The 14,872-nt window shown below is 38.5% G+C and overlaps 1 protein-coding gene across 2 annotated transcripts in view; it reads right to left on the reverse strand.

Annotated features, from left to right (window-relative positions):
* NYAP2 (neuronal tyrosine-phosphorylated phosphoinositide-3-kinase adaptor 2) overlaps positions 1-14,872 on the reverse strand; it is a 346,323-nt gene that overhangs the window by 221,298 nt on the left and 110,153 nt on the right. For both annotated transcript variants that reach the window (XM_089328956.1, XM_002712507.6), the window contains one exon: positions 1,059-1,360. In XM_089328956.1, coding sequence (XP_089185082.1) covers positions 1,059-1,360 — 302 coding nt within the window. The remainder of the gene's footprint in view (positions 1-1,058; positions 1,361-14,872) is intronic.

Below are 14,872 nucleotides of genomic sequence, written 5' to 3' on the forward strand. Positions count from 1 at the left end.
CTTCAGCCTGGCCCAGCCTTGGCTGTTCTGGCCATTTGGGGAGTGAATCAGCAGGTAGAAGATCTCTATAAGAAGTGAGCTTGCTCTCTTTCTTTCCCACTCCACTCTTTCTCCCTTTGTCTTCCTTCTCCCCACCAAGTGAGGGATACAAGGAGAAGCCAGCAGCGTGTAACCCAGAAAAGAGCTCTAGGCTGAACAGACCACATGGTACCCTGATTGGGCGCTCAGCTTCCAGAACAGTGGAAAAGGAATACGGTTCCTTATAACCCACCCAGCCTGTGAGGCTTTGTTAGAGCAGGCAGAACTCACCAGGAGAGCTTTGTCACAGCACACTTCAGAACACTCTCCCACCAGCAGGCTCTCAGGAAAAGCACAGGAAAACAAAGACCTTACTTATTTCAATAACCGTTAAAGAGCTGGTGAGACAGAGTGTTTTTAGCAGGACATAATTCATATTCGTAGACCAGCAAGGATGGCTGGATAGATCTGATTTGTGTATTTCATAGCTGAGAAACAATATAGGCAAACACATAAATTAGAGAAATAAAGTGGAGACTGAAATATGTAGTATAGAAACAAACATACATCTACATACATAATTTCATATTCACTAGCTGGAAATACACTGAAATGCCAAAAATGATTATTTCTAAAAGATAAAAGTACAGGTTATTTTCTTTTTTATATTTTCCAGAATTAAAAAGCATCCCTAATAATCACATAATACTTCCATTAACTCTACAAATAGTGTCAATAAAAGCAATCTAAGATAAATTTTGGATGAATTTCTAGGCAGAATTCTCTACCGATTTGAAATTTTAAGGCAGGAAACTCATATATTGTCTTTTCCTTTCTGATCACACAAATTAAATCAATTCTCCTGGGAGTGGTTTGACAACACAACAACAAATAACTTGCCCCTTTGTTTTTCATTTCTGGGAATCCCGGTGATGGGAGCAGGATTATGTGACCACTGCAGAAGTGAGAAGCTCGGGAGCATGCTGCCTTAGTGTGTGGTCTGAAATGGGGTTTTGGGTGCTGTGCACCCGGTGTGTTACCTTCAGATCTTTCGTGGGGCTTCCCACTCTTACTGGCTGCCGTGCTGTTGACCGTCTCCGAGGAGGTGCTCAGCTTGGTGCTGGGGTCCCGCTTGGGCTTAGGTGGTGGTTGTCTCCGGGAGCCACAGCTGCTGTCATCGTCTGTGCCCCCGACTGAGTGAAGGGACTGTGATCTCACGGAAAAGCCACTGGGGCACGGGTGGGGAAGTCTGTCCTGAGGAGCAGGCATTGTCATGAATCCCATGCGGAAGTGTTTGCCCACGTAACTTCCTTCGTGGCCTCGCCCTACTTCTCCACCTATGCTGTAAAAGAAAGTAGACCAAAATCCGTGAAGACAGTGATCCAGGATACTCACACGCAGACTGGCATGTATTTACACTGGTGAAATTGCAAATTTTCACTTTAAACTGGTGACAGAGCACCTCTGTTTTCAAAAGGTTGCCTTTTAAAGCACTTTCAAGTAGCATGGAAGCATTCTATGCTTTAGTGCTAAATTACAAAAGTAAATACAATTTGATTATGATCAGAAATCTCAATGCATACTTTCTGATATCTTAATATTCAGACATGCTTAGTATCCCAAAGGAAGATTACTGTATGGCAAGCTTTATCTTCAATCACTTTTCTTTACTTTGAGCGACTCTTAGCAGTAGCTTAAAAAGTACACAAAGAGAGATTTGTATGTGTTTGTGTCTGGGTTGGAGGTATGAAAGAGAAAAGGACAGAAAGAGAGAGAGAGACTGAGAGAGAGAGAGAGAATGAGAATACTATCTACTGATGCATTCCCCTAATGCCTGGAATGGCCTGAGATGGGCCAGACTGAAGCCCGGAGCTGGAACTCAACTCAGGTCTCTCATGGGAGTGGCACAGACCCAAATACTTGAATTTTCACCTGCTGACTCCCACAGTGAACATAAACAGGATGTTTAGTGCCTAAGCCAGGAATTAAACCGAGGTACTTTGATGTGAGATTCAGATGTCCTGATGGGAGTCTTAAGGCTAAGCCAAATGCCAGCCCCCATAGACTGCCATTTATCAGGTAAATGAATCCCAGCGGTCAGCCCTTGAGATCTTTGTTCACCATATCATCAAAATCATTGCTACTATTTGTTTGATTAAAATATTGGGAAATTTGAAATAAACAATGATGATAAATTTTCTATTATCAAATTTCAGAAAGAAAAGAAACAGAGACCAGGACAGAGACAGAAGTGGGGAGAGGAGAGGAGCCTGGAAACAAAAAAAGGAGGAGAAAAAGGAGAGGAAGAAAAAAAAAAGAGAGGCAAAGAAGGAGGAAAAACTTGCTCAAATTGGCAAAGGAATTAACTAGGTTTCTCAGTTACCCAGGGACCTTCAGTTATGTTTGGGATTTCATTGTTCTAGCAATCTAGCTAGAGTAAAACAACAGCATATAGTAAAAAGGTTGTTAGTGATACTGGTGCTGTCTTATCTGAGGCACCATTTTAAACCCTGGGCGCCATTTTAGGCTCTGGTCCAGTTGCCATCTTGTATAATAAGTTTTGGTTTCTTCAGAATAAGTTTCAGTTCCTACATCCAGCCTGGCTCTCTAGAAGTTAGGTGACCAAATGGCCCAACCACAAGTGTCAATTCCACTCTCACCTTAATAGGATTTGCTGTTCCCACTTCCATATCTCTGCATGGCTATAATAACACCTGTTTTTCTGCATAAGCGCTCTCTCTCACCCTCTCTCTTCAGCCTGTTGTGTCCCCCCCACCCCACACACACCAATAAAACATTTCTTTTAACTCCAGTGTTTGGTGTGTTTTGTGGTAGCCTTTCAGAAGTGAAGTTTAAATACCAGCTGAGATGGACCCAAATCGTTTATGAGCCTTCAGGGTATACAAAGTTTCCAAATTTAAGATTTTTCAGGTGTACATTGGAAAATTTGAATGCCAAATAATAGATATCAGAAATTCTTTTCCAGTTTGAAGTTCAACTAGTCACACATGAAGTATTTTTTGAGCTTCCTTTATGCCATTTATTATTGATGATTATTTTATAAAGAAAAAGGATATGGATAGGGATGTGGATTCTTTTTTAAAGACTTATTTATTTATTTATTTGAAAGTCAGAGTTACAGAGAAAGAGGGAGAGAGAGAGAGAGATCTTGGATTCCCAAGTGGCTCCCCAAGTAGTTCTAATAGCCAGGCTGAGCCAGGCCAAAGCCAGGAGTCAGGAGTTCAACCAGTTCTCCCATGTAGGTGGCAGCGACCCAAACACTTGGGCCATCTTCCTCTACCTTCCCCAGGCCATTATCAGACAGCTGCATCACAAGTGGTACAGCAGGGACACAAACTGGCACCCATATGGGATGCCAGTATCTCAGGCAGTGGCTTTACCTGACATACTACAACGCTGGCCCAGAATGTGGACTTTTAAAAGAAAGATTGTTCTAGAGTTTTCTCCATCAGTGGAATTCATTCATCAATAGAGGCATCGTTAAAAATAAAATAACATAAATTACTGATTTTCTCAGCTAGGAAAGGTAAAAAGTTCCTTTGAGTACATGAATTCTTGTAACTTGCTGAGTTTAGCTTTCCAGATGTGTGAATTTTTTTTTTGAAATTTTAAAATTTTGAAACTCTAATTTTATCTGTTTCTGCCTTCATAACATGAAGGAATTTGAGGTATGGTGTTCAATTCTCTTTATTGTATCTTTTATGTCTTTATAACATTTGTCACTAGTTTAACATTCCATTAGGAACAATAATGGGAAATGAGACTTTTCTCCTATTTATCTGAGGCTTATTACAATTGCATGTCCATTGTGGATAAAGCTAGAAAGTGTTCTACAAGAACATTAGCCTTGGTTTCTAGCATTTAATTCCAATGATAACTTGCCACTCAGTCAAAATTATTTTATATGCATTTCATTTTTATGAGTAGTTTCCATTGGTATTCAGATAGTAGACCTCCTGCAATCAAGGTGGCTAGAAGTGCAATGCAGCTCTTTGGTGTAGTGGGTTAAGCCACTGTCTGCTGTGCCAACATGCCATTGGGCACCAACTCAAGTTCTGGTTGCTCTGCTTCAGATCTAGGTCTCTGCTAATGCACCTGGAAAAGAAGCTAAAGATTGCCCAAGTCCTTGGGAAGAAGCTTCTGGCTCCTGGCTTTGGCCTGGCCACGCCTCAGTAGTTGAGGACATTTGGGGAGTGAATTAGCAGATGGAAGATATCTCTGTCTCTCTTTGTATCTCTCTGTTACTCTGCATTTCAAATAAATAAATAACTCTTAGAAAAAGGAACAAGTTCAGTGTACTGATCCAGCAATGAATATCCAGAAACATGAATGACATCAAAGTGGTGGCTAAATGGAAGTTTTCACAACATAGCTGTAAACATACTGTCAGTGCAATTTTTTTCCCCACACATTTTATTTTATGCTTTTTTCCCCCAAGAATATCAACCAAAACATAAACTAGGAACTTACTCAGAGTGAAAAATTATTAAGGAAGAATATGAATAGTGAGGGACACAGATAGTCTTTATGGTATAAGAATATCTTTGATTTGTGATGATTGTGGTCTTGTTCTTTCTCACAGAAGATAAGCTACATGATTTTATCCAACTTTTCCTTAAATCATTTTTCATTTCCATGTAGTTTCCCTATGTGTCTTGTCATATCATTGAACAAAAGGATCCTTGAAGAATTTATTTGAACAATCATCTTGTTCCAAGTTAACAGCCACCTGGAGAGATTTATGTATGTGTTAATGCACACAAGCATTTGACAGAGTTACTGGAATTCATTGTATCAGCAATTTCCCTGTTTCTTCTGACCTAAATTAGGTCTGCACCTTTTTCCAGTTAAATAATTAGCTCTGCAGTTTCATTTTAGAATTATCTTTTATCAGCATAAAACAGTTTCATCTAACTCCCTGAATTTTGCTCACATATGTACATTTAAACACATATATAAATGCTTGTTTTAAGAGAAATTCAACAGTAAAAATAAAAATATAGCAGATACATGCGCAGTTTTAGTTTGACCAGGCTGAGGATGCAGGATAAGGAAAGGGGGCTAACACAAAGGCCATTATTCAAGTCAGGACAAGGGTGAGAAATAAAAGCACTGGCATATCTAGGTTCAAGAGACCAAGAAAGCTGATTAGTACAAAGCAAATTGAAGATTGTGGCATGGAGCATGCAACTAGGTCTGGAATTCGCTAAAGGAATCTGTAGAATTTTTCAAATATTCAGATCCCAGGACCCTATACTAAGGGCAACTGCTGAATCAGAAACTCTGTAGGTAGGGCCAATGAGTCTGTGTCTTTACATTTATATCCAGATTTTTCTAATGTTGCTGATCCAGAGCCCCTCAAAGATATATTAATAACAATAGAGTCATTAATGAGCATGTACCTGTAGTCAGAAATAGGAAGATAAAAGTACCAAGCAAAACATTGGAGCTGCAAAATTGTATAATGTGTTAGTCAGAACTTGTCAGGTTGTGACAGTTAGGTGGGCTAATAGGTAGCTAGGTAGGTCCAGATTGGAATGAGAAAAGAGGACGTCCCTGTAAGAAGGGATAAGATGCATGGTTCCCCCAGAAGCTGCCTTTAGGAAGACAAAAGTGAGGATCTCACCCTTCTGAGTTTCTGGTTTTATCAAGAAAACAGAAAGAAGTTACCTATCCCACCCTCTGGTAGCTTTTTTATTTTGTGAGCAGAGTAGACAGGATTACCATTAAGGCCTTCTGATGAGCTTCAATCCCACCCTTTGATTGTTCCCTGAATTGTGTTTCAGACTCCACTTCTGTCAATTTCTTGGGTCTTCTCTTGGAGTCCCCCTCCTGCCTTCTGTGGCAGGGCTTTTCTGACTTAAAATAAACCTGGCTTTGCTTACTGTTTTGTCTGCCTGGAAATTCTTCTACATGAGACAAGAACCACTGTCTCCTTCTTTCATTGCCACTTTTACCTGTAACAAGGTTATCTTGCAGTAACACATAGTCCTCCCTCACTAGTGTCTTATTACGCCATAGGTCTATTTCTTGATTGCTTTAATTGGGCTGGCTATTCACCAGTTGCGGTTTTGCTCCATGTTTTTTTCATTCATTCTTTATTATAGTCCCCTATTAAGATATGTTCTCCTGACAAAGGGTAATCACTGACTGAAACACCCAATGTCTCTTCAATTTCTACTTATATGTGGCATATAATATTTCATTCATGTTCTACTGATTAAAACCAATATTATGGTCAAGTTTGACTTTAATGGATAGGAACATAGCCTCCAATAGGATGATGCTACCTATTATGCGATGGTATGCATATTCCTCTTACAGCAAGAGGACCAAATTCCTGGTGTTACCACTGTGGTGATGCCAGGAGTTAGATGGGCTAATAGTTAGGTCAGGTCCCTGTTACAGTGAGAAAAGGGGCAAAGTCCCTTTAAGAGTGAACAAAATGCTTACTTCTCACCAGAAGCTGCCTTCTGCAAGACCAAATGTCAATCCCCAGCCCTCTGAATTTCCAGTTTTATCATAAGACTAGCAAGACACACTACAGATCCCACCCTTCTGATGAGTTTTTTGTTTTATCACGAGCAGGGTACACAGAATTACAGCTCCAGGCCGTCTGATGGGGTTTGCACTCCATCCTTTCAATGTTAGCTATTATTCTGCTCTTCTGAATTGTACATAAATGTCCCTACACTGGCAAGTTTCTCAGGGGTATTCCTCACTTGGAGTGGCCCCTCCTAGCTGCTGCAGGCAGGACGTTTCTAGCTTAAATAATCTTGCTTTGCTCACTGTCCTGTGGGTGTGGAAATTCTGCTTCTATACAAGACAAAAGCTGAGATCATCTTTATCATCCCCATAACAGTGACATGTGATCAGATTGCTCTTCAAGAGAGAATTTTCCATGAGTAATGAAGTTCATGGAAAAGTTAATCAATGAGCCATTGGGGTACTTTGTGTTTCCTACCTTCTATGGTTTGAATGTGTCCAATAAAAGCATGTGTTTGAAATTTAATATCTAATGCACAGAATTGGGAGGTATAGCCTGAAGGGAGGTTTTTATGTTATGAGAGTTCTACCCTTATGAATACGGATTATAAAAGGACTTGAGGCCATGATTTTGATCTCTTGCCCTCCCTCTCACCATGTAATGACTTCTGCCATGTTATAAAGAAACAAGAAAGCTCTCTCAAGATCCAGCTCTAAATCTTGGATTTCCCAGTCTTCAGAATCATGAATAAAATAAATTTATATTATTTATAATTTATCCAGTTTGTGAGATTCTGCTATAACACCCTTCAATTGACTAAGACACTAGCTTTATCATTCTTCACTATGTAGTCTTAAAGGTCCCAGTTCCCAAAGAAGGCACATTCTTTCTAGAAGACATAGCAAGGACCCCACTGAACAATCCATTGAACAAGATTGAACAAGTCCTTTGATCAGTTTGAACTCCCTTTGTAGAGTGAACATCTGGCAAGAAGGTAGTCAAAACTGGGGAAGATATCATTGACCTTGATCAACAGGAAAGACAGAACTACAGTATGTGTGCAACCAAGGTGACCCACTCGGGTATCTTAATACTCTCTTGCTCTGTTATGACTTTGAAAGGTCACACATGGAAAGCCTGGCCCCAGGAATTTATGATTGTGAGAGATTTCAACTTCTCAGTGTCAAGGAAGCCACGAAGATCAACAGAGGTATTCATCAAAAGTGGGATGAATTCAGAATGAGCAGTGCAGAAGGGAGCTGATCATGACTAGTTGCAATGCTCTTACGAACTACAGTGAGGAGGATTGCAGTTTAGTGCACTAACTGCCCATTTCTAAGACTCCCCTCAGAAAGAGCTGAGTGGGAGCCATGAAAGATCTGGACCTCAAACCTCAGTGGAAGTTGAGACTAAGAGGTATATGTGGTAGACATGGAGGAGTATGGTTCAGCTCTTCCTCCACAGATAATCTCCAATCTCCAAAATCTGGCACACCATTTTAGTTGAAGATGCCTGGCCTTTGGGCAGCTCCTGGCAATTGATGAGCAAGATGAGGTATTAGGCTTGGTTGTTTTATCCAATATGGAGCAATCTTCATGTCTAAGTTATCCTGTTGGCCAGGAAGAAAAGTTCTCATTATACTGTAGTCTGAGGCTCTTCCTATCCAATCACGTTTTGTTCCCTCTCTATTTTTGTATGTCCTGGTTCTGCCCTGTGACCTAATGCTTATTGAACTCATTGTGGATTCCTTCTCTATCTCTTACAAGTATTCTCCTCAATAAATCTTTCACACATCTAACTTTGTTTTCTTATCTGTTTCCTTGAGGGGACTGAACTGACATACTTGGGAACAATCATGCAATCAATGTTATTCAGAAACCAAAGGAACAGAGAAGAGAAGTTCTAAAAACAAATGTGAGGGATGGGCAATTGTCCTAGTGGGTACAATGATGGCTAGGATGCTCATGTCCTTCATCATAGCACCTAGATTTGACTTCCAGCTCAAGTTCTTGACTCCATTTTCCCACTAATGTGGATTGAAGGATGCAGCACTGATGGTTCAAGTAGTTGTCCCCACCATTGTGGGAAACATGGATTGAGTTCTAGCTTCAGACACCTGACTGTTGCAAGCATTTGAGAGTGAACCAACCAAAATGAGCTCACTCTTACTCTTAATTGAATCTCTCAATTCATCTTTCAAATGAATGAATGAATGAATCAATACATATGAATGCAAGACTCTAGAAATAAGAAACACTTGTTAAGAGAAGTCATTCCTCTGCTTCAATCTGAGCATTTAGACATTGCTTGATAGGAACCAACTCTACTATAGGAATACTTGGCTTAAAGTGAAAATTATGTGGGCTGGAGAACGAATCTGTTTGCAACAAGACTCCAAAAATCAAGACAGATTAAGCCTGACACATTGCATGTTATAAAAATAAAAACAGGTTTCATAATCCTGAATTTAAACAAGTATGCTTTCTCTCACATGATGAAGGCAATGTCACAAGATCTAGTTGTGCCTCTTGGTTAGTTTTCTATTATAGAAATAGAAATAATACAGTATTGTTTAAATCAAAGGAGGTATTTTTCAGAAGAACAGTTAATTTTTTTAAAAAGATTTATTGATTTATTTGAAAGGCAGTGATACAGAGAGAGAAGGAGGGAGAGAGAGAGAGAGAGAGAGAGAGAGACAGAGAGAGAGAGAGAGAGAATCTTCCATCCAGTAGTTCATTCCCCAAATGGCCACAACAGCCAGGGCTGGGCCAAGCTGAAGCCAGGAGCTAGAATCTTCATTAAGTCTCCCACATGGGTGCAGAGGCCCACGGACTTGGGCCATCTTCCTCTGCTTTCCCAAGCACATTAGCAGGGAGCTGGATCAGAAGTAGAGCAATTGGGATTTGAACCAGTGCCCATATGGGATGCCAGCACTGCAGGCAAGAGGCTTAACCTTCTACCCCACAGGGCTGGCACCAGAAGAACAGTTAAATGTTTATATCCTTTCCCAAACAAATTTTGGCTAATGGACAGACTTAGACATGTGTGCCCTAGAATCGTGGAGTTGTAGATCTATCCCTGTATTTATTATTCGATAGCTGAATGACACTTACTACTGAATTCTTAGGAACATTTTCTTGTCTATCAGTCTTATTATTGTTCCCTGGGGAAGGTATTTGTCGTAGTAGTTCAGATGCCAATTGGCATGCCTGTCACCCACATTGGAGTACTTGGGTTCATTTTTTTTTTTAATTCAAGTTTCAGTTCTGCTCCCGATTCCAGCTTCTTATTGATACCCAACCTGGGAGACAGTAGATGATATTTCAATTAGTTGATCTCTGCCACTCATACAGAATACCTAGATTGAGTTTCTAATTTCTGGCTTCACCCTGGCTCAGCCTTAGTCACTAAAAGCTTTTAGAGAGTAAAGCAGTGGATGGGAGCTTTCTCGCTGTTGCTGTCTCTCTCTTTCAAATAAATAAGAATTACCTTAAATTAAATTAAAATATATCATAATTGTTTTCATCAAATGGTTATAAAATTAACTGAGATCCTATATAGAAAGCATTTAGAGCAGAGTCTGATATATAATATGAGATCAATAATTTTAGTTTTAAAATTCATACTTCTAAGTCTTGTCTTGTTGAATATTTTTAGCACCATCATTACTTTGTAAGGCCACATCTGTAAAGCATGGCATATGGTATCATATAACCTAAAATAGCTTTAAACAAAGAAAGTGAAGACAAAATCCTGTATTGATTCCAGTATCTAGGTAAACAAAGCTCTCATGCTGTTAACTTTCATAAACACTTGCTTCATTTATTCAAAGCACTTGTTGACCAAGATGGACAAAGAAAGCCAAAAGACAAGCACTTTACATTTCTGATCAACAAGGATTGATACTTGTTTCAAAAATTCATCAGCCTGAATGTTTTTTGTCTCTTTCCAAGATGGAAACACAACCAACAAGAAGGGTCAACTTCTGGGTGAGATGATATCTTTTTTAAAAATGACACGGTATTGCTTCTGTGGATACTTTAGAAGCAGGAATGCCAATATTTTTATAGAAGAGTCTTTGAAAATAACTGGAAAAAAAATCAAAATTCTACCCCATGCTTGCCTGAAAATTTGTTTTCTGCAGTGAATCTGTGACAATAAGCCCAAAGATCCAACTCTGACACTGATTTGTGATCCAGTGTATCTCTAGCTTTGCAAACTTCTGAACAACTTGATATCTTTTCCTTTGATTTTTTAAGATATATTTATCTGTTACTAAAGAGAAGACACACTCAATTATGAAGTAAACAGGACATCTAAAGGGGACATAGAGGTCACAGATATCTAGGAGAGAAAGAAATTTTCCTGTGGTTACATTGATTGCTGTCATCTGTTCACTGTTGGGACCTTCATGCTAGGCATTTACTAGGAATGAGTACAAGGAAACCAATGTTTATCTTTACCATTGAAAGTACAAATTTAAAAGTTTACCTTTGATGCCACTTCCCAAATGCACAAAGCCAAATGCCAGTTCCGTGTTGCCTACTGTGACAAGAAGTCTGATTACTACCATAGAATATTGGCCTCTTCTATGTATAATTTGTAGTAAAACTGATCTATGTCCATAAAAATTGGGCATGGAAAGAGCCTTTTACACCTTTTCCCATTTTGATAATCCCAAAACAGACTTTTAAGAGAAAGAGATTAGTAATTATATCTGCCTCAAATTTTGGCAGATGGAACTTGTCATACTGCAGCCCCATTTGGGCCTTGATGAGTGCAAGGGATTGTTCACTTTCACTCACGTGGAGCTTCTTGAGAGCAGATATCCTGTCTTCTTGCTCTTTGCTATTATCACTATCACATTTATGCAAGAAAGATGAGAAAACAAAGATCCCTTTAAGATGACCAAGTAGAGTGGCTGGAGAATTTTATGGCCACTTATCATTTTTGCTTCTCAGAATTCATTCTCCTGTCTCTTGGCAATGGGCATTCCTGTTGAGAGACCAACTGTGCTTCTCTCAGCTCAGCATATCGCTCAGTCCCGGCCAAATAAGCATGGATCTCCCAACCACCGTAACTATGTTAGGGTCTTCCAAATGTCACAAATCAGTCTAGTCAGAGTGAACCCTGAACACTGTGTGCAAGCTGCACCGGCTAGAGGAATATGCCTACTTCATTCCTCTTACTACCATAAAGGGAGATTCATGGAACAAGTCTTGCAGCAGTGTAGAAGCACTGTATCTATTTGTGCTAGTAGTTATATCAATGCCAGTACTTTTCAGGCATTTTGGGTTTTCTGACACTTGTTGTGGAAGCAGTCAATGAACCAGTATGATGCTGGGCAGACAGCAGCTACTGCACAAGAGCTACCTTACATCAGAAAAGGCCCCTGGAGTCACAGAAAGACTAGGAGAGATACAAAGCAGGGCATGATTATATTGCACCTATTTACTATTTGACAATATCCCTCCTATTTAACACCTGGAATGGGAAAAATTAATTGCTTTATATATTCATCCCATATATATTCGTTTTAATCAGGTGGTATACTTTGATGTGGAAAGTTGACTCCAGTAAAATTAAACTGTGTTCATATTTTCTTCCAAATTGCTCACTCACCATTACCTTTAATGTCTTCCCTGAGCCCTGCTTGCTCATTGAAAGCCATAATCTCTGGATTTCTTGCCTGAGGCTCAGACATTCATTATTACCACTTCATATCCTCAATAATATATATTTTCTACTTTTATGCTCCTAATATCTTAACTCTCCCACAGTTTTTCAGACTTCAATTTCCTGTGGTTGGCTGTTTATTGATGCTTCCTGGATATCAAGGTCAAGTGTTAAAAATGGGATTTTTTACACACAATTTTATTAACTGCTGTGGTGCACTACTGCAGAAAAATAAAATAAAATAAAACAGCGACATAACTATCCCAAGGAGAAGGGAATCAGTTTCAATTAGCTCAAAATATATCCTTAAAATAAATATTTTTAAACATCGAATATTTTGTTTCTCCTTTGTAGATTTCAACTCTGTCCATAGTTTAGTGTCTTACAAAAACAATAAGAGATATGTAACCAATCACTTATTAATTATCTGATTTTAGGTAGGACATGTATATTTCTGAACCTCAACTATTCTTATGTTTATATTGAATGAAATACTTTCCAAGATTGTTATTCTATGTTATCATGAGATAAGACATCATAAAATCACCAGCAACATGACTGATGATAAATGGAGGTACTATAGACTAAATGAGGGAAAAACCCTAATGAATGGGATTAGAATCCTTGTAAGATCGATCCTATAGAGCTTGTTTGCCCCTTCTATGTGGGGACATAGCAAGAAGACAATTATTTATGAACCAGACCTCCCAAGACACAAAATCTGCCTTGATCCTGGACTCCCCAGCCTCCAGAATTGTGCAAAATAAATGTCTGTTGTTTATAGCCACTCACTCTATGGGACTCTGTTTTAGCAGGCTGAATGGACCAAGACAAGAGGCTAAACAAGTACTAATTTACCTTCCCTTTCTTCATAGCTTGCCCCATAATTCTATATCAATTTAATCTTTTTGTTTCTAGTCACAAAGAAAACATTTTAATAATGTTTCCACCCTAAAGCACCATGAAGGTAAACATACTCTAACAATATAAAAAGTGTTTGTGCTTATTTTGTGAGCAGGCTTTGGCAGTAATTGCCAAGCAATATATTTCTAAATCCGAATAAGAAGGGGGAAGAAGGAAAAAAGAAAAAAATCAATATTTTTTCATTTTGTCATAATTTTCATATGGGTGTAATATAGAATTGTATAGTCATTGAATGGATTTTTTGGTTATTGCCATAAAACTCGGTGAATATTTAGATTTTAATGAAAGTTGAAGTTTACAATAATCATGGCAAGATAGCTATCTTAAAAATGCAAGCACAACATTATTTATTGCAAAGTGCTTATCATCATGGGTTTGAGGTGAAATTGCTGCCTATTAATGTGACACTTAGTCATAGTTACATAAAGTGAGGAGGTTACAGCAAGAAGTCATTTTACACACACACACATACACACACCCATCAAAGTTTTTTTTATTATTATTCATTTCTGAGTTTCTGAAGAGCCAGGACTGAAATATAATGCTTATTGAAACCAGAGAAAAATCTATGGAACATCCTTAAGAGACTTACTTTTACTTAAAACATGACAAGTGCTTTTAAGATTAACATATGTTATTATCTGTGGTACTTTGGAATCTAAAATTAAAACATTCCTTATTTCTCTACACAAATAAGATGTCCCTACTCCTTGAAGTGTCATGGATTAAAGAAGAAAGGGTCTATGGAAAACAGCTCAAATTATGATATTCAAATTCAGTTTAGAATATGGTTTATACAAATTCACATCGTGGGAGATCTTTTCCAAAAATTCAACCAAAGAAGGGAAAGTTCTCAAAAATGTATTTTATTTGTGTCTTCAAAACTGACATAAGCTTTGAATATGGTTTGAGACCATGCCAAGTTTTTAGAAATGAGTTTAGCTAACCATATGTAGCTCATTTTTCCAATCTAGAAGTAGAAGCTGGAACTACATAATATTAACATATGATGGCCTTGACCTTCCTGAGCAAAAATGGATATATTAATGTCTGTTTAAAATATAATAACTGGTTTAGCTTTTTAAAGGTAAAAGTTTTAAGAAGTATGAAACAACTCTATATATGGGGGAATTTAATTTGTTAACTCATTATTTATTCAAACAATACCTAAACACCCACTCTTTGTTAGGGAGAAAACAAAATAGAGTGGTCACTGTCCCCAGGGCACCCCAGACAACTGAACCACATGATTTTAGAACCATGACTGTGGTCAGACATTCTCTCAGAGGAAGTACTGGGCAGGTGCCATAGAAGAACAAATCCTGAAACCCTGGGAAGTCCCGTGGGAGGAAGTGGCTTTTCAACTGATGCAGAATATGAGTAAGACCCATCAGATGAGGGATATAAGTGGAGAAAAGGGGATTTGTGCTGACAGCCAGGATTTTAAGGAATTACAGTGATATTTGGTTAGAACATCATCAAATTTTGTCTTACATTTACAATGTTTGGGATAGATTTTAGCTTAAAGAGGGAAACTGATAAATATTCATAATGAAAGTATATATGTTAATGTTTGGGAATAAAGAATAGCTCACAGGTTTCTTAAGCACCAGCATAGATAATAATTATATTTAATGATGTTCTTCTCTGTTTATGCCATTCCTTCAGTTGTCATATTTTCAATTTATGGTGGAGAAAGGAAAAATCTGAGTAAAATTAATCCCCTCATCTCCATCTCCACTGCCC

The sequence above is a fragment of the Oryctolagus cuniculus genome, chromosome 3 (genome assembly GCF_051225735.1).
Source record: "Oryctolagus cuniculus isolate XC-2025 breed Fujian yellow rabbit chromosome 3, ASM5122573v1, whole genome shotgun sequence".
Lineage (NCBI taxonomy): Eukaryota > Metazoa > Chordata > Mammalia > Lagomorpha > Leporidae > Oryctolagus > Oryctolagus cuniculus.